The 24381-nt window shown below is 54.8% G+C and overlaps 1 protein-coding gene and 1 pseudogene across 1 annotated transcript; both read right to left on the reverse strand.

Moving 5' to 3' along the window:
• Positions 1-1990: 1990 nt before the first annotated feature.
• LOC131586334 (olfactory receptor 14J1-like) lies at positions 1991-2927 on the reverse strand. The gene has a single exon (XM_058853158.1). The coding sequence runs from the start codon at positions 2921-2923 to the stop codon at positions 1991-1993; it is 933 nt and encodes a 310-aa protein (XP_058709141.1). The 5' UTR covers positions 2924-2927.
• A 7680-nt stretch (positions 2928-10607) lies between these two features.
• Positions 10608-24381, reverse strand: part of LOC131586335 (zinc finger protein 345-like) — a 35643-nt pseudogene continuing 21869 nt past the window's right edge.

Raw genomic sequence — 24381 nt, forward strand, 5'->3', positions numbered from 1 at the left:
CGGTGCCTCCCGTCTCTTTTCTTTGGCAGCACCCGAGGAACAGCGGCCATTCCAAAAGCCCTTTGAAGGGCTCGCAGCTGAATCACGGGGGCAAGGCAAGCGTGCCTGTGCGCCCAGGGGAAGTGCCACAGGAGACGCTTCCCTGGGAAGGTCGCGGCACCCTGACCACCTCCGCTCGCTGCGACAAGTGGTGCCCCAACAGGGAGCTCTGCCAGCGGTTCCCTGGTTCCCTGGATCCCGGGAGAAGCGTCTCCTGCAGCACCAGCTGCAGAAAGCAAGTCGCTCTCAGGTCTGTCACTTCCCTGAGGAAACCCCCTCGCGTTATAGCAAGGGCTATCCAAGGGGACACCAGGACCCTCCTAGGACCATCCAGGGAGCGAGGAGAAGATTTCCCCAAGGACCAGTCGGTGGGTGACACTGCACCCAGCAGTTTTTGTTCACCCAGTGGAGGTGGAAAAAGCTGCAAAAATCGGGATTTGGCCTTTCTGGGAGGGTTTTGGAACCAGTTTTATTCCCATGGGGAACAAAATCCTTCCTGGTTTTAACCAATCCCTTTGGAATGCTGCACATGGCTCACCTGGGCTGGGAAAACCTAGAAAAATTCTGGAACACACACCTGAGGGAGGTGTTTGTTAATCCTGGCTCATCCCAGAAACTTCCATTCCTCAATTTGGAATTGATGGATTACAGAGTCCCCCAGTCTGGGACTGCCTATGACACTGCCTAAAAAAACATTTCCTTGCTTTTCCAATTCCAGGAATGAAATTCCTGGATTATTTTCCATCAGGAAATTGGGTTAATTAAAGTGCAGGCTTTTTCCACCAGCATTTCAGTCCTCGTCATTCCGGCAGTTCCACTAATCCCTATCCCAGGTGCGATTCAGAGGGTTGGGATTTTCTGGTTCTGAGCAACAACGTCTGCAGTTGCACAGGAAACTCACAGCTCATGGGAACAAACTTTCTGTGTGACTTCAGAGGCCACGACAACCCTGAGTGGTTTCCCTCCCGCCCCCCAGCCCTTCCTGGCCCCAGGGGCTGATGGCATTTGTGCTCCCTCAGGTTCATCTCCCCACAGCAGCACCATGGGGGTGCTGACGCCTGCTCTGGGCAGTGCAAACAGGGGCTCCTGAGCCAGTGCTGCCGTGTCTGTGCCTGCAAGGATGTAGCACCTCTCTGAGCTGGGGGAGAGGCCAGGGCTGCACAGGGGGGATGTTGTTGGCAGCTCCATGAGGATGCTCTGGGACGCTGCCCTGGGGTGTCCAGCACAGTGGGGATGGATCAGCCCCTGCTCTGCTGCTCCTTCCCATCTCCCCCAGGGACCTTGCAGAGCCCCAGCCATGCTGTTTGCCCCCAGCCTGCCCACGGCCACCCTGGGGCTGCTCACGGGGGTTTTCTGTGCTGAGCTCTGGCCTGGGCGTGTTCTTGAGAGAGCCTGGGCAAGGAGCCTGGAGCCCCCAGGCCCTGCCCTGAGGCGTCAGCGCTGCCCCAGCAGTGCCCATGGCCTGTCCCTGCTGCAGCCCCGGCACTGCCACCCCCAGGGCTGTGCCCGGCCCCGAGAGCACTCAGGCCCTGCAGCAACACCAGGGCCAGGAGGGCAGCGGGGCAGTGGCACGGGAGCAGCACTGGCAACACCAAGTGCTGCTGCTCCTGGGCACAGCTGCTGTGCCAGCACTGATCTGCCCCCAGCTCTGCACACAGACACTGCTGCTGCAGCTCCAGAGAAGGGAACAAAAGGGGGATCTCTGGAGAAAACTTTGCTGGGAGATCCTTTAGTTCCTTTAAAGCCACCAAGACCTCAGCTCCATATTGACACAGTCTGTGGCCACAGGGAGGGTGAAGAGAAACAAAATGAGAAATGGCACAAACAATGACATTTCTTTCTGGACAATATTGAAAGGTAAAACAAAGAAAAAGAACCTCCAAAATGAAACCAAAAATAAGTAGCAAAGATTACTTTTATTACAAGTAGTTTGCAGAAATTGGCCAGCAGTTTAATGTTTCTGAAATGATCCAGTCATCAGTGTCCACACTGCAGCCTTGAGCTCCTGGTTCCTCAGGCTGTAGATGAGGGGGTTCAGGGCTGGAGGCACCACTGAATACAGAACTGACACCGCCAGATCCAGGGATGGGGAGGAGATAGAGGGAGGTTTCAGGTGGGCACACATGATAGTGCTGATGAACAGAGAGACCACAGCCATGTGAGGGAGGCAGGTGGAAAAGGCTTTGTGCCGTCCCTGCTTAGAGGGGATCCTCAGCACAGCCCTGAAGATCTGCACATAGGAGAAAACAATGAACACAAAACAGCCAAGCAGCAGACAGGCACTGACTGCAATGAGCCCAAATTCTCTAGTGTAGGAATTGGAGCAGGAGAGCTTGAGGATCTGTGGGATTTCACAGAAGAACTGGCCCAGGGCATTGCCCTGGCACAGGGGCAGGGAAAATGTATTGGCTGTGTGCAGCAGTGAATAGAGAAAGCCACTGGCCCAGGCAGCTGCTGCCATGTGGGCACAAGCTCTGCTGCCCAGGAGGGTCCCATAGTGCAGGGGTTTGCAGATGGACACGTAGCGGTCGTAGCACATGATGGTCAGGAGGAAATACTCTGTTGCAGCACAGAAAACAAAAAAAAATATTTGTGCAGCACATCCTGTGTAGGAGATGTGTCTGGTGCCCCAGAGGGAATTGTGCATGGCTTTGGGCACAGTGGTGCAGATGGAGCCCAGGTCAGTGAGGGCCAGGTTGAGCAGGAAGAAGAACATGGGGCTGTGCAGGTGGTGGCTGCAGGCTACGGCGCTGATGATGAGGCCGTTGCCCAGGAGGGCAGCCAGGGAGATGCCCAGGAAGAGGCAGAAGTGCAGGAGCTGCAGCTGCCGCGTGTCTGCCAATGCCAGCAGGAGGAAGTGGCTGATGGAGCTGCTGTTGGACATTTCTTCACTCTGGCCATGGAGTTCTGTTGAAGGAGGAGACAGTGACAAGTCAGGGGAAACTTTACTGAGCAATGTCCAAGTCCCTTCTCCCAGCCCAGCTCCTGCTGCTCTGTGCCACCCAATTTTCCTTTTCTCAGAGCCCTTCCTTCAGTCCCGTGCCTGGAGCTCTGCTGGGATCTGGCCCTGTTGCCATGATGAGAAGGGGCTCTGCCCATGGACATTGAGGAGTGAGCTCTGCTCTGCAGCAGTGGGGTCATGGGAACGGGGTTAGGGGCCGGTCCTGGGTTTGGACTGCATCATCCCAAACTGCTCCTGAGGCAGAGGAGCCTGGCAGCATCTCCTGTCCCAGGGCTCAGGAATGGTGATGGCCAAAGACAGTTTGAGAGGGTTTCCTGCTGTGCCCAGAGAGATCAGAGAGAACTGTGCAGTGCAGGAGCATTGTCTGTAACTCAGTGGAGGGTGAGGGGAGCTGCTCTGTTGCTCCATCTGTCCCCAGCTGCCCTTTCTGAGATTGAGGGCAGGCACTGTGTTTCCCTGGAAATCAGCCTGGCACAGCTGAGTGCAGAGGGACCCACAGCAGAGCAAACTGGTTCAGCATTTCTCAGAGTCTCAGCCCCACTCCTGGCCAAGGACACTCCTGTCCCCAGTGTCCCCTGGAGACAGCTCACAGCTTGGGTGGCATCCCGAGGACACACCAAGGGTCCTGTCCATGGCACTGCTGGAGGAGAGTTGGGTCATTCCCAGCCTCCCAGGCTGCCCTGCCCAGAGCTCCCCAGGGCAGAGGGAGCTGGGACATCCCATTGCTGTGCCCAGCCTGCACAGGAGGAGCCCAAGGGCTGGGCCTGACCCTGCAGATGGAGCTGCCATTCCCAGAGAGCTGTCAGCAATGCCAGGAGCTCTTGGGCAAGGCAAGGAGAGAAAGAGCCAGGCCCTGAGGAAAAGCCTTTCCTTGCCCAGCCCTGTCCAGCCCCTGCCAGGCAGCACCAGTGCAGGACAGTCACCCTCAGGCATTTGCATTGAGACATTTGCTGTGTCTTGGCATGGGGATCTGTAAAAAAGTAATCATGGAATAGTTAGGTTGGGAAAAGACTTTCAACATCCCAGCACAGCTTTATGGCACTTTCCCCCCACTGCCTGCCCAGGGCTCTGCTGCCTGGAGCTGTCCCTGCCAGCAGCTGCTGCCCTGTGCCCAGGGCTGGGCCCTGCCAGTGCTGCCCCAGCCCAGCCCTGGGGGCTCAGCTCTGCCCTGCAGAGCCCTCCCAGCTCAGGGCACTGCCCAGGGGCAGCTCTGGCTCTGCAGGCTGTGATGACAATGGCAGAGCAAACCTGAGGAGGCTGGAAAAGCAACACTGATGCAGCCTGTAAGAAGCCCTGTGCTGATTTCTGTCACTGCCTGCTTTATTAAGATCTGAGAGATTTTCTTTTATTTATCTCAACCTATCATTAGAGGTTGAATAGAGAAATTAAATGAGAGGTGACTATCTATGTGCAATTTCCCATCCAGGCAACCCAAAGCACTAGATTAAAAAAGCAGGATCTTCCCTTTTATGCAGCCCCTGACTTGCCATGCTCCCTGTGTAATTTACTTGGTGCAATCCATGGGTAGAATTGCACATAAGGGATCTCCTGTGAACCTCTTGATCACTAAAAGTAACTGTTGAGATGTCTCAGGTACTTTTCAAAATTTATAATACCTGTAATATTTATTTCCCTGCTTCCCTGCCATTCTGCAATAGTAGGAAACTGAATACAAAGTCTTAAGAAGTGTCCTCTTTTTATCAAAATCATTGTCTTGGAAATATTCTATGATGGATCAGAAACCCTCAGCATGTCAGAGTTTCATGAGCATTCACCTCCCCTCCACCAGAAATACTCAGAGCTGTACTCACAGAGTCTGTAGGCACTGGGATGTTCCAGCTTGAGGAGATGCCTCCAGGAGCTGCAGCTGCATTGTCCTGCAGCCAGAGGCTTCCTGTGTCAAGGGCTGGCAGTGATTCTGTCCCAGCCACTTCTCAGCACCTTCCCAGCCCTGACTGATTGAAGCTCTCTGTGCCTCTGGGCTGTGCCCAGGGTGGCTGCAGGCAGTGCCCCAGCCCTGCTGGGCTGGCAGAAGAGCTGCTCAGCAAGAGAAATGTGCTTTTGAAGCTCTTCTTGGTTTCCAGCAGCTGCCTCTGTGCCAGGAGCCTGGCCCAGCTCAGCAGCACAGACACAGCAGCAGGACTTTAATGAGCCTCTTGGGGCTTTGTGCTGAGGCCCTGAACATCAGTCCCTGAGAGGGAGGGGAAGAAAGCTCTCAAGAACTCCAAGTCAGAATCCAACTCCAAAGTTTCTTTCACTTTTAATGGGTCCCACTGAGGGACGTGACTGAGAAAGTGTCCCCAGGCCCCAGGCAGAGCAGAGAACTGGAGGCACTGATGACAGCTGGGGACAAAGAGAAGCCAAGTCTTGGTGCCCTGGGCCACAGCAGCCAATGCTGTGCCAGCAAGGGCTGTGAGGAGACACCTTGTCCTGAGGCCCTGGGGCCTCCTGGCACAGCCCCAGCAAGGCTGGCCACTGCCACCCCCTTGGCCTGCCCTCAGCATCCCCCCTAGCCCACATGCCAGTGGCCTCAGGGATCTGCTGGAAGGAGTCCCTGGGGAGCCTTGCTCAGGAATGGCCCTGGGGGGCTCCTTCATGCTCCCAGGGACTGCAGCTTTTCCAAAGGACTTTGGCTTTTGCCTTGGAGTCTCTGAGAGCTTTGTGCAATCCTGGCCTCCAATTATCTGCTGTAATTAGTCCCTTGAGAGGCTTTGTCAGTAACAACACTCAGTGGAGCTCATTAATGCTTCAAGGTACTTCAGGTTCTTAAGGCACTTTCCTTTTTCCTTCCCACACTGAGTCTCTGAAAAGTTTGTGCAATCAAGGCCCCAATTATCTGCTTTAATGAGTCCCTTGGGAGCTTTGCATTGACACTCAGTGGGGCTCATCAATACTTTGAGATACTCAGGGGTTTTTCAGCTACTTTGGATTTTCCTTTCTACACTGAGTCTCTGAGAGGTTTTTGTGCAATCCTGGCCTCCAGTTCTCTCCTCCAAGGAGTCCATGAGGAGCCTGTGTTGGGGATGGACCTCAGTGGCACCCATTACTGCTTCGAGAAACTTTGGGCTTTTCCACTGACTTGGACTCTTGGAAAGGTTTGTGCAATCTCCTCTCAGGCCCTGAGGTTCAAGGGCTCAGCTCCAAATGCACCACGGGGCTCATTAGGATCAAGCAAGTTCTGAGAAACCATGGCTGTGTCTTGATTTCCCTTTGGTCTGGTGCAGTTTTAGGAAAGTTTCCTCCAATAATTATGGAGAAATAGTTCAAAGAACTTCTAAGAACTATGAATTCCTATTTTAAAGGGTGTCTTTTATTCCTGTTCTCTTTAGAGCAGAGATGATTGCAGCATTCAGTGATGGATATTGATCCAGGGTCTCTCCTAAGGAGGTCTGGCCAGGTCAGAGAAGCTGTGCCTTGAGGTCTGACCCAGTGGGGACAACCCTGCTCCACATTCCCCAGCCCCATCCTGTCTCTCCTCTCTCCTGGGACCTGCTTTGCTCACAGAACTGGCTGCACTCAGGCAAAGAGGGGTTTTCCTTCTTTTATTTTTGCAATCTAAAACTGCTGAGTTTCCCCATGGAAAACAGACACCCTCCTCAAGTGTGTGCCAAGCCCAAGGTGCCACCAAGGAGGTTCCCCTTCCCCAAGGCAGAACCACACAAGGAATGTTTCAGACACACAGGAAGTTCTACAATAAACACAACCCCAGAGTTGGCTGAAGGCAGAATTAGAGCAGCTGCTGAAGGACAGACAAGCTTTGAACTCCTTGCAGCTGAAAGCACCAAGTGGGTTGTTGGGAGGTGAGTGAGTGAGGCAAGAGTGAGGGAAGGGAAATGCAGAGAGCCCTGGAAGTGTTTCTGTGCAGACAGGCTGCTGCAAGGGCAGCGTTGGACTTCTCTGGGGGAAACTGTGAGGGGAGGTCAGGACAGAATGACCTCCCCAGTGACCTCGAGATGTCACAAAGCCATCAGGGATGTCACAGCCCACTCAGTGACGTCACACAACCTGTCCCGGGATATCACACCACCTTTCTGTGATGACACATCTCTTCCTAAATGCCACAAAACCACCTCATGATGTCACATAGCATTCTGTGATGTCACACAGCAACATTTGATGTCATAGTTCACTCTATGATATCACAGTCAGCACTGTGATGTCATACAATGTCCTGAGATGTCACATGGCTCTTCTATGATGTCACTGCCCACTCTAGGATTTCCTATCACAACCATGTGGTGTCACAGTCTGCTCAGTGATGTCACAACCCTCTCTGTGTTGTTGTACATCTAACCTCTGGTGTCACAGTCCTCTCTGTGATGTCACAACCCACTAAGTGATATCAGCCAGACCACACTGTGATGTCATACAGCCACACTGTGATGTCACACCCTGCTCTCTGATGTCACAGAATCCCCTCTATGATGCCGTAGCTGCTCAGTGACCTCACACAACAAACTCTGTCATGTCACAGCCCCATCTGTGACCTCACACAACCCACTCGGAGCTGTCACACAGCCCCTTTCTGACATCACAGCTGCTCTGGGGCTCCAGGACACAGCCACAGAGGTGCTGCTGTGACACAGCCCCCTCTGGGACATCCCACAGCCCCTGCCAGTGCTGAGCCCCTGGCAGCTCTGTCTGGGCCTGCTCGTGTCCCTGAGCTGCCCTGGCAGGGCCCCAGCCCTGCTGGGCTGTGCTCAGGAGCTGCTCCTGGCCAGAGCTGTCTCTCCGCAGCGCTGCCCTTGCCAGGAGCTGCCTCTGGGCCAGGAGCCCGGCCCAGCTCAGCAGCACAGACACAGCACCAGCACTTTCATCACCCTCTCGGGCCTTTGGGGCTCTTTGCATCACACTCAGTCCCTCAGAGTGTGCTCCAGAAACTTCTCAAGAACTCAAACACAGGCAGAAACACTGAAGTTTCTTGTAGTTGAAATGAGAGACACGAGTGAGAAAGCATCCCCAGGTTCCAGGGAGAGCAGAAGACTGGAGGCCCTGATGCCAGCTGGGGACAAGCAAGGGAAAGGTGTCTGTGGTGCTGAGCAAAGCTGGATGTGTTTCAGGAATGCCAAGGGCCAAGGGCTGAGCCCCAGCCCCTGGCAAGGCAGATGCTGTCCCTCCCTCATTGCTCAGGGCTCTTCCCGGGGCACTGGCATGTGGGGATGTGCAATGCCAAGGGCAGCACCATGGGGCGGCCCCTGCCAGGCTGCTGAGCAGGGACAAGGAGGCAATGAGGCCCCAGGGCTGCCAGGGTCACTTGTCCCCTGCTGGCCTCAGGCCCAGGGCCAGCAGCCATGGCCAAAGGGCTGCACAAGTTGCCTCTGGCAGGGCCTTGCAGCTGCTGCCCATCCCTGTGTCCTCTCCAGCCCAGGCTGCCCTGTGGTGTCCATGCCCTGCGCCTCTGTCCCTGCAGGCTGTCGTCATCCCCAGCTGCCCCACCTCGCTGGCCCCTTCCTTTGCTGACAGCTCTGTGTCCTGCCTGCCTCTGCCTGGCCACACAAAGCCTTGGGCTGCTCCAGACTCATTCTGGGGGATGTGTTGCACCACAGCCCTGTCCTGGGACACAAATTCCTTCCTCCTGGTGTTCACTCTGGGCCTCCCCAGCTGCACTTGGCATCAATTCTTTCTTTCTCTGGCTCTTTTCCACTATGTCAAAAGGATCCACCATCTCTGAAACCACTCTTTAAACACTCTCATGGCTCTCCTCCACTGTCCTCAGTCTCCACCCCACGGAGCACAGAGCTCCTTTGTCCCTATAGAGTGGTCATGTGCCTGAGGCCTCAAAACCCCACCTTGGGAGATCTCCGGGCACTCTCCAAGGTTTTTCAAATGAAAAGATTCTGCTCATAGTCTAAAACTCACAAGAGTAGAGGTCCAACCTGACCTCTCTGCCATGGCTGCTCTTGTCTGGGAGCAATTTTTGGATACATATATTTGGGAGGCCAAATTCTAAATGGTCCTTTGGCAAGAAGTCCGGTTCTTTTCCACAGGGAGGAAGGAACAGAGCCCCACTGTTTCAGGGGCAGATGCGACGGGACCACCAGAGGCTAAGGACAGCCAGAACTGGCAGGTTTTTTCTGGAAGATACCCTTGCATAGAGGAAATTTTTTAGGTGGAGTACCAGTTTTGGCCATGGGCATCAGAAAAGATGGATGGTATTCCATTGTTAATCCTGTGGGACAAATTGCACTATGTTTCAATTCCACCTGTCCAATCTTTACATATAAACCTTTGACAAAGTCTGGGTGCTGGGATTGGATCCTGCCCACCCAGTCTCCTCTCTTAGAAGGAATTTAAAAGTCTTGGCATCCTGGAGTGGTTGGATGATCCATGGTGGCTGTTGAGTGTCATTTCTTCACTTCATGACGCAGCAGGAATTTCTCTAATAAAGAAATAAAGCTTTTGCCTGAAGCTCCCACACTGCCCATGACAGGAAGCCCTGGGAGTGTCTGTGACATCCCGGCTCTTTGGCAGCCTGGGGACTCCTGGGATGTCACCGTGGAGCCCCCAGGAGTGACTGTGACATTCCAGCTCTTGAACAGTCTGGAGACTCTTGGAATGTCCCCATGGAGCCCCTCTGAGGGCCTGTAACAAATCTGATCCTTGGTAGGCAACCATCACCAGCCCCCTGTTGCTATGGTCAATCCCTTGGAAGCTCCATGGAGACCCCATGCCAGGGGTGGTTGCCATGGACACCAGCTCAGACCTGGAGCCAGAGCCCGTTGCCATGGCAACCATTTGCAGTCCCATCCCCAGGCTCATGGGATCACAGAGCCACAGAATTGGCTGAGTTGGGAGGGACCCATGGGGATCCTCCAGTCCAACTGCTGGCCCTGCACAGGACACCCCAACAATCCCAGCCTGGGCCTGGCAGCGCTGGCCAAACGCTGCTGGAGCTCAGCCAGCCCTGGAGCTGGGAGCCTTCCCTGGGGAGCCTGTTCAGTGCCCCAGCAGCCTCGCGGGAAAAACCTTTTCCTCACATCCAGCCTAAACCTGCCCGCCTCAGCTCCAGCCGCTCCCTCCACTCCTGTCCCTGGGCACCAGAGGGAAGAGGTTCCCACAGCCCCCAGCCAGGGACCCGCTCCCAAGGCTGCTGCCATGGCAACCAGGCCTGGCACCAGCTGGGATGCTCGGTTTCCACGGGCTGGGCTTCAGGAATGGCATTCCCCAATTTCCTACTCCTGCTAATACAGCTCTGCCGCTCGCTTCCCTCCAACCTCCCATGGAAAGCAGACAAGGCAAAGATCCCATGCTGGGATAAGAACAATTTATGGAGAACAGCAAGAGGATAAGGAAAAAACAGACACAGAAATAATCTTTGTAACAGAATAGATAAGAAAAACCATTACAGGGAAAACTAAACCACCACAGACTGGCTTTTCCTGGCCACGTATCTCCTCCTGCCTGGAAAGGACACCCTTCTCCTCTGGTGAGAGAGAGGGAGTCCTTTTCCTGCCCCTGGCAATGACCTGATATGGGATTGAATATAATGACAAGGACATGGTAAGACTCTCACATTCTTTGATCTCACATCATGACATTGCCATGGGCAGGAAAAGGGACAGGTGTCTTCCCAGCATGGATCACAGGGAACATGGATCACCAGGTCTCTTCCAGACCTCGGTCCTCCAAGGCAGGATGAAGATGGAGCAGTGCACAAAGCTCTTCCTGAACTTGGGGAACTTGTAGGGCTTCCCTTACCGGTGCCTCCGTTGGTGTTGGGTCAAGCTAGATTTCCAGGTGAAGCTCTTCCCACACTGGGGACACTTATAGGGCCTCTCCCCAGTGTGGATGCGCCGGTGGGTGATGAGGGTGAAGTTGTGCTTGAAGCCCTTCCTGCAGTCGGGGCAGCGGAAGGGCCTCTCATCCGTGTGAATCCGCTGGTGCAGGAGGAGATTGGAGCTGCTGTGAAACCTCTTCCCACACTCAGGGCAGCGGAAGGGCCTCTCCCCAGTGTGGATGCGCTGGTGGATGATGAGGTGGGAGCTGCAGCTGAAGCCCTTCCCACATTCCCCACACTCATAGGGCCATTCCCCAGTGTGGATCATCTGGTGGATGGTCAGCTGGGACCTCCGGCTGAAGGTCATCCCACACTCCCCACACTCATAGGGACATTCCCCGGTGTGGGTCCTCTGGTGGATGATCAGGCTAAAGCTCTGGCTGAAGCTCTTCCCACATTCCCCACACTTGTAGGGCCTCTCCCCAGTGTGGATGCGCTGGTGGGTGATGAGGTGGGAGTTTTGCTTGAAGCCCTCCCCACAGGCGGGGCAGCGGAAGGGCCTCTCATCCGTGTGAATCCGCTGGTGCCTGAGGAGAGTGGAGCTGGTCTGAAACATCTTCCCACACTCACCACACTCGTAGGGCCTCTCCCCAGTGTGGATGCGCTGGTGACGGATGAGTTCGGAGCTCCATCTGAAGCCCTTCCCACATTCCCCACACTCGTAGGGCCATTCCCCAGTGTGGATCATCTGGTGACAGATCAGGCTGTTGCTCTTGCTGAAGCTCTTCCCACACTCCAAGCACTTGTAGGGCTTCTCCCCATCCTGAAGCTGCTCATGGACCACCAGCTCAGAGCCCTGGCTGGATCTCTGGCCGCCTTCCCAGCACAGGGTGGGTCTTTCCTCCTCAGAGCACCCTGGGATGGGTTTGGAGCCCCTCCTCCCGCAGGATGTCTGGGGATTTTCCTCCCCGTTAAATTCCTGCACTGTGGAGCCGCTCAAAACGGCCTCTTCCATGAGGTTCTGATGTGGGGATTTGTCCTCCCTGGTCTCCATCCTCAGCTCCTTGTCTGGGGGAGGAAGGACAAGGAGAGGATGGGATTTGCCTCCGTGCCAGAGGGAAGGGGAAGGAGATCCCCCCAGTGCGTCCCCGGCAGGACGGCGTTGGCAGCGGGGTTGTCCTGCAGCTGGGGACCATGCTGGCCTGGGAGATGGAGCAGGAGAGAGGGGGAAAGGGGCACTGACTTCCTCCTCACCTGCCTGGGTGTCCTGGGGCATCTTCCTCTTCCTCGCAGCCTCCTTCTCCATCTGGCCAAGGTTTGGGAATGAGAAATCCTTGTTTGCCGAAATATGCAATGCATGAGCACATTGGGTTAGGGTGTTCCTCCTGACCAAGTTCATCTCTAGAAGTTACCGGGCATCTGGGGCCCATAAAAACCTCCCAAACACCAAGATTCAGCCCTGAAAATGCCTCCCAGGAGTTCCCCATCTCTGTTCTCTCCCCTTTGCAGTTCAGGGATTCCCCCCTGTCCCAGCTCCTGGGGGTCATGCTTGCACTGGGGGCCCCCTGTCGGCTTGCTCCCTGCCCACCCCAGGTTGCTGGGAGTGCCAGAAATCCAAAAAGTTCCCCCCATTTCCATCTCCTCATTTAGGGATGATGGGGCTTTTTGGATACCTATGATCCCTTGTCCCGTGATTCTCTGCTTTGGGGTGCAGAAGGTCCAAGGAGTCCCCCCTGCCCCTCTCCAGGCTATTGAGGGTCCCGTGAATTGTGGCACTCCCCCTCTCTGGGCTCCCCACTTTGGGGTCTGGGGGACACAGGGCTCTGCTCCTCCAGGCTGCCTCTGACAGCAGCCACCACCAGGACCCCCCAATGTCCCCCCAAGGGGCATTTTCTGCTCAGCTTTGGAGTTCTTCATTCTCCAAACATTCCCCCAGAAAAACCCAACCCAGGTACCCCCCAGGATATCTGGGTCAAGCTCCCCCACCCTGGTCATTGCTGGGATGGGGGGTGATGATCCCACGGGTGGGATCCCATAGGTGAGGGGCTGTGAATTCAGGAGTGCTCGACCTCGTGTTTCCTCCTCCTTTCCATGATCCTCCTTTGTCCCTCCTCTTCTTCTTCCTCTGGCTCCTCCTCGTCCTCCTCCCTAACACCAGCTTCTTCTCCTACATCCATTCCTTCTCTCTCTCCTTCTTCATCCCTCCTCTTCCATCCCTCCTCCTCCTCCCCCAGGAGCAGTGACACCCTCGGTGCCCCGTTCCCGAACCCCTCACAGCCCACGGCAGGAGCGGGGATGGAGCCGGGACAGGTCGGGATGGGCAGCGCGGGGCTCTCTGCTGCTCCCACCCGCTGGGGACGGGGGGAACCCGGCCCGGGGAAAAGGAGAGGGAAACTGGGAAAATTGGGGGGTGCAGATCCAACCTGGGGCTGGCTGGGGACCCTGGCTGGGGACTGCCAGCCCTTGGGGCTGCTCTGGGGAGATGCGGGAGGGGGGAACACAGAGAGGGCTGGGGGATCCCAGGAGTGGCAGCACTGGTAGGGACTGGTTTGTACTGGGATCATCCTGGCAGTGGCTGGGATTGCACTGGCTGTGTACTGACATCATACTGGGATCATACTTGGAGCAGCTGGGCCCATGCCAGGAGAGACTGCGATCACACTGAGGGAAACTGGGATCATACTGGGATCAGACTGGGATGATACTGGCAGTGAGTAGGAGCCTTCAGGGGGCAACTGAGACCAGGTTGGGGGCAAATGTGATATACTGGGAGTGAATGGGATCATGCTGACGCTGACTGGGAGTGGTTGAGAGCAAATGGGATCATGCTGGAAGGAATTGGGAAGGACTGGGAATATGCCCTGCGCTCCCCAGAACCCCGGGATCGCCCCCCATATGTCCCATAAGTGTTCCCTGAACCCTCCAGGATCCCTGAGTGCCCCCTCAGCGCCCGTTCGGGACCCCCCAAAGCGTCCCTGGACCCCTGAATGCTCCCGACCCCACAGATTCCCCTTCCAGCCACTGCTGGGAATTCATCTCCCATCATCCCAGAACACAGTTCCGCGCCCAAACCTCCTGCCATGCCCCCCGCCCTAAAGAGCCCGGTTACAGCTCCCCAGGTTCCCCCCAAGTGCTCCCGAGCCGTATACATTCGCCCCGAGCACCTGCAGCCACGGCTCGGACGCAAAAGTTTTCTCCAAGCGCTTCCCCACACCGCCGAACGCGCCTTCCGAGCCACTTCCGGGACTACAGCTCCCATCATGCTCCGCGGCGCCCATAGAGCGCTATTCCAGCCGGGACTGCATCTCCCGTCATGCCCCGCGCCTCACCGGAACCCATTGGAGCTGCGCCTACAACTCCCGTGATGCTCCGCGGCTCCATTAAACCGTATTATACCGGCGCCTACAACTCCCATCATCCCCCGCGGCCCATAGATTCCCTGTTACAGCTCCCCAAGTGCCCGCCCGGACGCCGAAGGGCCCCCAGATTCCCCTCCCTGACCTCCAAGTGCCCCCCTGGACCCCCAAGTGCTCCCCCGGACCCCGAATTGTCCCACAGAATCCCTAAGTCCCCCTCCAAGTGCCCACCCAGCTCCCCCAAGTGTCCTCCAGACCCCCAGGTTCTCTCTAAATTCCCTCCCCAGACGCAAAACTGCCCCAAATGTTCCCCAGAAAAGTCCCCGTGGACCCCAAAGTGGTCCCTTTTACCCTGTCTGAGAAAATTATTAAAAAAGATGATCAAAGGACTAAAAATAGGAGTAATTAGCATAAAGAGGGAGAAATTGTGATCAATTAATTAATGAAAGGAATTGTGTTACTTTGAACCAAGGACCAATAATGGTTTTAGTTGCTAAAAATGGATCAATTCTTTCATATAAATATAAAAGTTAGGTTATAAAAATACAGAACAATATTATTATAAAAATAAAATATTTATTTTTATAAATTAATTAGATTTTAACGATAAAGAAAAATTATAAAGATAAATGTTTTCAATGTTTTGGGATGTCAGTCCCAGGTGGGCAATGTCAGACATGCTGAGGCTCGGGGTGAGGAGCAGGTTGTCCAAACAGGGGCAGCCCGCTAGGGGCTCATTCTTCTCTGTGACCAGACCTCCCAAGGAGATTTTCAGCATCAAGATCACTTGGGGAATGCTTCTGTCACCTCTTCTCTCAACTAGAAAATAAAAAAATACGCCCTTGATCTAAAAAAAATGAAACAGGGTAGATTTTCAAATCTTCCTCCTCAACAGAACTCCAAACTGACTCCAAGCAGCTGCACAAGCCTTGGACTTGAAGACAATGGAAGGAAGAGAAAGAGACCCCAAGGCTTTCTGTATTTTAATGAACCCCAGGCTGGATTTGGGGCTGAGTCCAGCACCCTCAGGCACTGAGAGAAGGTTGAAGAAGCTGCTCAAGGAGTCAGAAGCAAAACTCCAAGTCCCTTGGAGCATCCCTGGGCCCCACTGACTGCCGGCTCCTGGCACACTCAGCCATGGCATGGTCCAGTCTCACGCTGGGACACCTCCTGCACCAAAATTCTACCCTGGCAGGGACTTTTCTTTCTCCTCCCCTCCAGGCTGAACCTGCCAAGCTGCACTTTGGGGAGGTTTCCTTCTCTTGCCACTGCCCAGGAAAGCTGTGTCTCCTGCTGCTCACAAACAGAGAAGGGCTGCTGGGGGATGTGGTGGTTGGAGGCTGCCTGGGGTACAGTGGCCATGAAATCATCGAGTTTTGAAATATTCTATGAAAGAAGGAGGGGCATCAACAAAACTCCTACACTGGACTTACGAAGAGCAGACTTCAGCCGATTAAGGATGCAGATTTGGGGAGTACCAAATCAGGTACTGATTTTTTTAAGGGAAACAGCTTTTTAAAACAAAGGATTCCAGGAAGGATGGACACACTTGAAGAAAGAAATCTTGAAGGAGCAGGAACAGCCTGTCCCTCTGTGACAAAAATTGAGCTGGTGAGGAAAATGATCGGCCTGGCTGGGCAGGGAGCTTTTGGAGGAACTCAGGGAAAAGATGAGGGTGTATCACCTTTGGACAGAGGGACAGGCAACTCAGGAAATGTTTAAGGATGTCATTAGATCATACAGAATGAAAAGCAGAAAGGTGAAAGTTCAATTAGAGCTTAACCTGGCTGCTTCTGTGAAGGATAATAAATATATTTTTATAAATACATTAATGGCAAAAGGAAGGCTACAGACAACCTCCATTCCTTATTGGGGGGATATGGTTACCAAAGATGAGGAAAAGGCTGAGGTACTCAACACCTTCTTTGCCCCAGTTTTCAACATCAAGACAGGTTTTCCTCAGGACAAGTGTTCTCCTGAGCTGGTAGATGGGGACAGGGAGCAGAAGAGCCCCCTGTAATCCAGGAGGAAGCAGTCAGAGACCTGCTGAGCCACTCAGATGCTCACAGGTGGATGGGATCAGATGGGATCCATGCTAGGGGGATGAGGGAGCTGGTGGATGAGCTCCCCAAGCTGCTCTCCATCATTTCTCCTCATCAGTCCTGGCTCACTGGGGAGGTCCCAGAGGACTGGAGGTGCCAGTGTGAGCCCATCCCCAAGAAGGGCTGGCAGGAGGCTCTGGGGAACTGCAGGCCTGTCAGCCTGAGCTCGGTGCCTGGTGAGGTTTTGGAACAGATCCCCTTGAGTGCCATCCCACGGCACCTCCAGGATGGCCCAGGGCTCAGACCCAGCCAGCGTGGCTTTAGGAGGGGCAGGTCCTGCCTGACCAACCTGATCTCCTTTTATAACCAGCTGAGCCGCCTGGTGGGTGCGGGAAAGGCTCTGGATGTGTCGAGCTGGACTTCAGCAAGGCCTTGGGCACGGAGAGCCACAGCATTCCCTGGAAAAGCTGCAGCCCACGGCTTGGACAGGAGCACTCTTTGCTGGCTGCAGAACTGGCTGGAGGCCGGGCCCAGAGAGTGGTGGGGATGGTGCTGCATCCAACTGGTGTCCAGTCCCTGGTGGTGTCCCCAGGGATCTGTGCTGGGCCCAGTCCTGGTTAATATCTTCACTCAGGGTCTGGCTGAGGGGGTCGAGTCCAGCACTCACAAATTGCAGATGACACCAAGCTGGCTGCGAGTGGGGATCTGCTGGAGGGCAGGACAAGGAGACACGGCCTTAAGCTGCACCAGGGCAGGTTTAGGCTGGACAATAGGAAGGAGTTCTTCCCAGAAAGGCTGATTGGGAATTGGAATGGGCTGGCCAGGGGGGAGGTGACAGAGTCACTGTCCCTCTCCAGTGGAGTGCGGGAGTGACATCAATCTGTGCTTAATAACTGATTTTGCTTTAAAACAATTGCTTCAAAATTGCTTCCTGTTACACCCTGAGTGTCTGTACTGGTTTTATATTAGTTGATATTTGGTGAGGAGGGAAGAAGCCACCCATGCAAATGATACTTCTAGGAGGGCACTGCTAAGAGCTTCCTCTGTGCTTAGCAAAACCAACAGCTGGCTGGCTCTGAGAACTGACAACCTATGAAACCATTTAGAAGCTGTATCCTCCTGTGTGAAATCCCCATTTTAAAGACAGGCAAGCCCAGGCAAGCTCTCTGTTGTTTCCAGCTGTGAAGAGTTAACTGGGTGCTGGTCAGGCCGGCCCTGCTCCAGCCTGGCCTGCACCGAGCCGGGCTCCGCCAGGCCCCGGGAGCGGCTCTGGGCTGGGCCAGGCCCCTTCACCACGGCCCGCGCGGCCCCAGCGGCTGCCGGGCACAGGGAGGGGAAGCCATCGGCCCGCAGCTGGAATTGAAGGGAGCAGGGGCCTGGGACCAGCCATGTGGGCAGAACAGCCACGACTGTTCTGGCTGGACCCCTGAGATCTTGGCACAGCCCCAGCATGGCCTGAAATCCATCACTGTGACTGCTTCAGCCACTGCCCGGCAGAAACCATCATGAGCATCCACAGGTCTGGGTGAGATATTAACTCTTTCTGTGCACAGATGAGACCTGCAGACCTCGATCCTCCCCTTGGGTGAGAGGAAAGGACAGAGTGGGAGACTAATGCCACAAGTATGGTAGGCTACACCTGTCTTCATATGTCATTGAATTAGAGAAAAACTCTCTTCAGGGAAAATTATGCAACACTTTGCCTCACAATCCATCAACCTTAATTAAAGTGAGAGGTAGGTCTTAATTACAATCCAATTAGAGCAAATCAACATTGTGTGAATGGCAAGAAGAATTTGCTTGTCAACAGATGAATACGTCCCACTCAAGAATGAACAAAATCTGCCTTTACTTGGAAGAAAGTAGACATGGAGCAATGCAGTATTTGGGTTTTCTCCAGTGATAAATGGGGCAAGAAACTGTAACAACTCACCTGTTTTACAGAACACAAGTACTGATACAGCCAATAGTGCACCCACATTGAAGGGATCTTCAGGACATTCCTTTATTTCTTGACAAGGAATGGGCAGCAAAATGCTGGCATTTATCTGAACTGGAAGCCATGTTCCTCTCCTGTTTCTCCTTGAGCACACTGTTCTTTGCAGACTTCACTGTGCAGCCCATCAATCCTCTCTTGGCCAACAGCTAAATGGCACAACTACCAAAACACAGGTGCCAGCATCATCACCCCAGCATTATTCCAGCACTGCTTTGCTGGTGCACAGCAGCACAGAATGGCTTGGCTTGGAAGGGACATTTAAAGGCCATCTAGTGCAGTGAGCATGGACAACTTTAGATCAGGTTGCTCAGAGCATGAGCTTGAATGTCAGCAGGGATGGATGCCCACCTCTCTGGGCAACCTGTATCAGGGTTTCAAAACCCCCAGTGTAAAAAATGTGAGTTTCTTTCTTATATCTAGTCTGAGGCTATTGTCTTTTAGATTGATAACATTCCCCCTCAGTCTTGTCACAACAGGCCCTACTAAAAATTCTGTCCTGTCTTTTTTACAAGCCCCCTTAAAGTACTGAAAAGTAGCAATCAGGTCTCTGTGGAGCCTTCTCTCTTCCAGGCTGAACACCCCCAGCTATCCCAGCCTGTCTCCAAAGCAGAGGGGCTCCAGCCCTCAGAGCATTTTGTCCCTCCTCTGGACCAGCTCCAACAGGACCATGTCCTTCCTGTGCTGGGCACCCAGAGGTGGATGCAGTACTCCAGGTGGGCTCACACCAGAGCAGAGGGGTGGTGGAATCACCTCCTTCAAGCTGCTGGGCACCCTCCTTTGGAGGCACATGGCTGGCTCATGTTCAGCCTCTCACCTTGCAGCAGCCACAAGTCCTTCTCAGCAGGGCTGCTCTCCATCCCTTCATCCCCCAGCCTGTGAGATCAGCTGGGCTGGGACCCTGTCATAGCCCTTGGACAGAGCTGCAGGGCAGGATGAGCTCCCTAGTGAAGAAGGCAGATCCCACTCCCCACACAATTCCACCCTGGCCATGAGGTCACAGAAGGCTCTGGGGTGACAGCAGGCTGAGGTGACAGCAGGCTCTGAGGTCACAGAGGTCCCAGAGCCCCGTGGTTGCACAGCACCACAAGGACCGAGCAGTCAGTCCTTGACCACGACTGTTGTGGCAGCAGCGGCGGCGGCAGCAGCGGTGCTGACATTGGGACAGCGGTGTCAGGACAGTGGTGGCAGCAAGAGCTGCAGGACTGGCAGAGGGCAAGGCACCATGGCCTTTGCTCTGCGCCTCCTCCTCCTGCTCCTCCTGGCAGTGGCCCTGCCTGACAGGGCTGCCCAGGCTGCTCCGTGGCGAGCAGGGCGAGCAGGTGAGCTGGTGGCCTCGGTCCCCTTTCCAGGGACAGCGCTCCCTTCTCCCTGGGAAGCATTGGGGATGGTTTTCCCCAGGACTGAAGGGAGGGTTTCCTCTGTGGGAGGGAGAGAATCCTCAGGGGCCCGGGGCAGGTCCTGCCACCCATCCAGGGATGTTGCACGGGGCCTGCAAAGATGTTGGAGAGTGTCCAGAGCCAGCCCAGAGCTCCTCAGGCCCCTCTGCTGCTTTGGCCATGTCCATTGACATCTGGCTCCCACAGCCTTACCTGACCCCCTTGCAGTGTCCAGTTCCCTGAGGCAGAATGGGATCCCAGCACACCATGGAATGGTTCTGATCTGTGCTCCCTTCTAGATTGGGATCGTGACATGGAGCATCTGGAAGCCCTGGCACATAATGGTTTCAGATCCATGGAGAATGTTGGAGGCAAGTTTTCAATGTCCCTTTCTGCACAGAACAATCAGTGTCAAGGTGGCAAGAGCTCACTCATGTGCCATTTCCCTTAAGAGTCTGAAGGCTGATGGATTCTGGAAACCTCGCTCTGCTCCCTTCTGGAGCCCTGAGTGATCCCACAGCATCGCTGTCAGTGGGAGGAAGGAGCATTTAGCTGTCAATCTTCTTCCCATGTGCAATGCCAGTGTCTCCTTCTGTGTGCTCTGTACAGCCACGGAGAAGAGCAGAGAGGGAGGGGCCGGGCCCAGGGCTGTGCCCCAGGGCTGTGCCTTGTGTGGCTCCTTTCTGGCCCCAGGGAGCCTGAGCTGTTCTGGCTGCCACTGCCAAGCCCTGGCCCTGCCTGGGGCTCAGTTCAGAGCTGCTGGCAGCTCCAGGGAGTCCTTTCTCCCCTGACTGCCATGCAAGGGGCTCCTTCCATCCCAGCGTGGGGCCACTGCAGGCACGTGGTCCCCCTGCTCCTGCTCCTGAGTGGAAGGCAGAGATGAGGGAGTGCCTTGGAGGGCACCAGTCACCCAGGTGCATTCACTGCCACTCTGGACTGAAGGAGAAATGGAACTACTTTCCATTAAGGTCCTCCTAGATGGAAGAACCAAGACACAGAAGACAAGAAATCCCTGGAGGCATCCCAACTTCTGGATAAGATGCTGAGTGATCTGGAGAGACACCATGGTGGGTTCATGTCCCTCAGCCTTCTCCTGACACTCAGCAGCCGCGAGCTTTCTCTGCATATCAGGACATGCTGTGCCTGGCACAGCAGGAAGGGATCCATGTCAGCCTCTCTGCCCCGCTGCTGCTTTCAGGCCCTGCAGGGCTGTTTCCCAGTCTGGCCTGGCTGCAGCTTCTCCCCAGCCTCTGCAGGAAGGCATTTGGCATCAGCTGACAGGGAGCCCAAACTGCAGCAAGGGTCATAAATAACCTGAGATCCCCTGCAATTTCCCACTCTTGGGCTAGATCGGGTGTAGGGGCTGTTTGGTGGAGGGAGGGCCGTGGCCCAGCCCCAGTAACCTGGGTGTTTTCCTTGTCCTTATCCATGATTTGACAAGTATTGCCTCCTGAAGATACCACCTCACCTAATGGCGAACAGTTCTATCTTATCCAGCTATCCCTTTCCTTTCTCAAGTGCTGGAGCAAATGTCTGTGCAGACGATGGCTAGAGGAAGCAATGGCTCTGTGCCAGCTCCTGATGCAGGAAAGGAGGAGATGCCAGGCCCAGGCACAGGAGGTAATTGCTGTGCTGGGCTCTGCCCTTGGCGGGGCTGTGCGCCAGCCGCTCTTCCCTTGGGGCCTGCCCTTGCATGGCCCGTCAGAAGCCAAAGCTGGAGGTGCCGCGGCTTCCAGGCCTCTGGAGCTCATTCCCAGCCCCTGGGAAACAGGACTCGTGCACCAATATCCATCCCACTGCAGCTGCTCCCAGAGCTGCCTCTGAGCATCCAGAGGCCCAAGGCACAGCAGCAGCCCCGAGCAGGAGCCCTGCCACGATCCCAGGGCCACAGCCAGCCCTGGCTCCCAACTGGGCAGGGGCTGCACTGGCCCCTGACAGGGCCTGGCTCTGTCCCCTTGGGCTGGGGGAGCTGTCACGGAGCAGGGAGGGTCAGGGGTGGCAGTGGCTGCTCAGGGATGGGTTTGGCCCACGTCCCTGGAAGGAGCCACTGCCCAAGCAGCTGCGCTGTCCCTGGGCTCTGCTCCCGGCTTTCTGGGCTTTGTTGGGTGGCACAGCCTGTGCCAAGGGACAGCAAGGTGCCTGCAGGCACCAGCTCTGGGGAAAACAGAGAATGTCCTGGCCATATCCAGTGTGCTGCCAGCTCAGCAGTGGAGCACAGCACAGGCTCACGCTGCCCATTGCTCCCACAGAAGCACTTGGCAAGTCAAATATAAATGCTGAGAATCCACCGAGCACCCCAAGAGTGTTCTGCCTGCAGGATGTGCGCAAGTCCTGCATGATAGGCACAGTAGTGATACTGTTCACAGTACCACTTTCCATGGTTCTCTGCTATGTTGGATTCCGGAGGTGGAAGGACAAGAAACGGTAAGTTGTTGTTCATCCCCACCCTCCAGCTTCTTGAAAGGCTCTTCAAAGCCAGGAAACATTCTCAGTGAGGCTGCTGTGGACTTGTGGCTAGTCCTTGGTTGCCCAAATAACTCTGCTGAGAGTTCTGCAGCTGCCCAGGCCTTTCATTGGCCTCTTAATTGCTGGGCCTTGTCCTGGGGAGCCCGCTGGGGCTGCAGCCAGTGCTGGCTCCACTGAGGCTGCCTGGCCAAGAGCAGCCCCAGGAGCAGCAGGCAGAGGCAAAGCAAGGTGGGCAGGAGAAAGAGTGGGGATGAGATTGTCCTTGACAGGCAGAGGTGCTCTGGGGCCCACTCCTGGCCAGGGACCCTGCCCAGAGCCATCCCCTGCTCTCCAGGGCCTTGAGGGGCAGCTGTCCAGCTGGGCCAAGCTGTGCCAGCAGCTCCAGCCGTGCTGGGGAGCCTTGGCAGCTCTGGGCCCTGCCGTGCAGGAGGGTCCCTGTGTGCCAGCGGCAGCTGGGGGCCTCAGCCACCTCCTCTCTCCACAGTCTCCCTGCTGCAGCTCCACCTTCCAGGCCAAGAAGGCGCAACTCTCCCTTGCCCCCAGGGAGCCCAAAGACTGTTCGGTTTGACAGCTCTCAGACATGGCCTCAGAAGGAGGAATCGTTCCGGAAAGCAGAACACCAGCACTCCGTGCCTCCTCCACGGCCCCCCAGCCCGGCTGTGAAGCAGAAGCCCCCTGAGATCCCCCCACCTCCTCCCCTCCCGAGCCGGCCACCCTGGTCCAGTTAGGACTGAAAGTGGGCCAGTCACGGCAGGGCTTGGGCATCTGCTCTTGGCTACAAATAACACGTTACCTGTGGTTAACAGCCAGAGGCAGTTTTCCTACTCTTTTACCTTCAACAGGGAAGGGCTGAAGATTCTTCCCATGCCCTGTCTCATCCTTCACTCTTTTGATTCTCATATAGCTAGGTGCTTGCTGAATCTTTTCAAAGAACTTTATTGACACTTCATGTTTTACCCCACCTACCAAGGGAAAAAAAGAAAAATTAAAAAAATTCTTCAGTTTAGACTTCATTTTTACTGTGCTTGGGCCTCTCAAATTTTGAGCAATTGATTTTCCATGGTACCTCTTCCCTTTTCCTTCCTGTCTACCAACAGTTCATCTGGACATGAAAATCAACAGAATTACTGAGATTCACCTCAAAACCCAGAGGAGAATCTAGCACAAAATATTCTCCCTGTGTACTGCACAACAAGAAATATTCAGAGGAAAATACTGTGGGAGCTGAGGCTCGTGGAGTTCCCAGAATCCTGAGCCTGCAGAGGAGGCAAACAGCCCTGGCAGTGGCTGAGGGGAATTCTCCTCACAGCCTCCTCGGAAAGTGTGTCACTTCAGGAGGGGAAAGCTTTTAAACTTTGCCTTACCTTCCTCCTGTGCTAAAATGTAAGGCTCCTCCTGAGAAAATACTGAGCTACAAACAATTCTCTATTCCTCAACAAAGATACTCAGGTGCTCGACTTAAAGAGTAAAACTAAATGTGGTCAGAAATTTCCCATCAAAGCCCATTTGCAGAGAAACCCCACCATATGTGAGCAAATATTTATTAGCATGGGTTCACTCTGAAGATAGCTCTTTTTTTGTCCCAGAGAGAATATTAGAACAATTTGCTCTTGATAGGACTCCTTGGATGGCCCCCAGACCTGGCTCCTCACCAGGCCTTGCCTGGGCTGTTCATGCAGCCAGGTAGCACCACCTGACTTTGCCACCCTGTTCAGACCTTGGGCATGGCTGGTGCCAGGGTCTTCTCTGGTGCCATGGTCCCCTCTGGTGCCACGGTCCCCTCTGGTGCCATGGTCCCCTCCTGGCTCGTGGCGTGTCCCTGCTGCTGGAGGAGCCCTGCTCGTGCTGCTGCCGGCGTTCAACAAGGCCGGTTGCTACTCCCCAGCCAAAGAGACACTAAAGTCACTGCTTTTGGCAGCTCATTGGAACGAATTCAACACTTCCTCATCTCTATCACAGATAAAAACACACATACTCCTAAAACCCACATACCAGCAGTATAAAGTCACCTCATTTACAGAGGTGAGGAGGCCTGAGCAAACAGGTCAGCTTTCTAGCACATTGGGTTTTTAATTTAGTGGAAGCACTCAGCTGTTCACAAGCCTTATTTGCCAAACTGGATTGTGTGATGCTATTCTCTTGCTCGTGTTAAAGATGAGCCAGGTACAAATTAGCTAAGAAACCTGAAACATTTGAGGCTCAGGCCTGGCACACAAATGGAGCAGGGTGGCACCTGCCCGCTTTTCCCGCATCCCTTTTCCTGACAGACAAAGGCGGACGCAGCTCCGCTGGGGGCACCATGGAAAGGGTTCTGATCTGTGCTCCCTTCTAGATTGAGATCAGAACATGGATTATCTGGAAGCTCTGGCACATGACAGTTTGAGATCCATGGAGAATGCTGGAGGCAAGTTCTCAATGTCCCTT

This window comes from Poecile atricapillus, chromosome 19 (assembly GCF_030490865.1).
Source record: "Poecile atricapillus isolate bPoeAtr1 chromosome 19, bPoeAtr1.hap1, whole genome shotgun sequence".
In the NCBI taxonomy this organism is placed as follows: Eukaryota; Metazoa; Chordata; class Aves; order Passeriformes; family Paridae; genus Poecile; species Poecile atricapillus.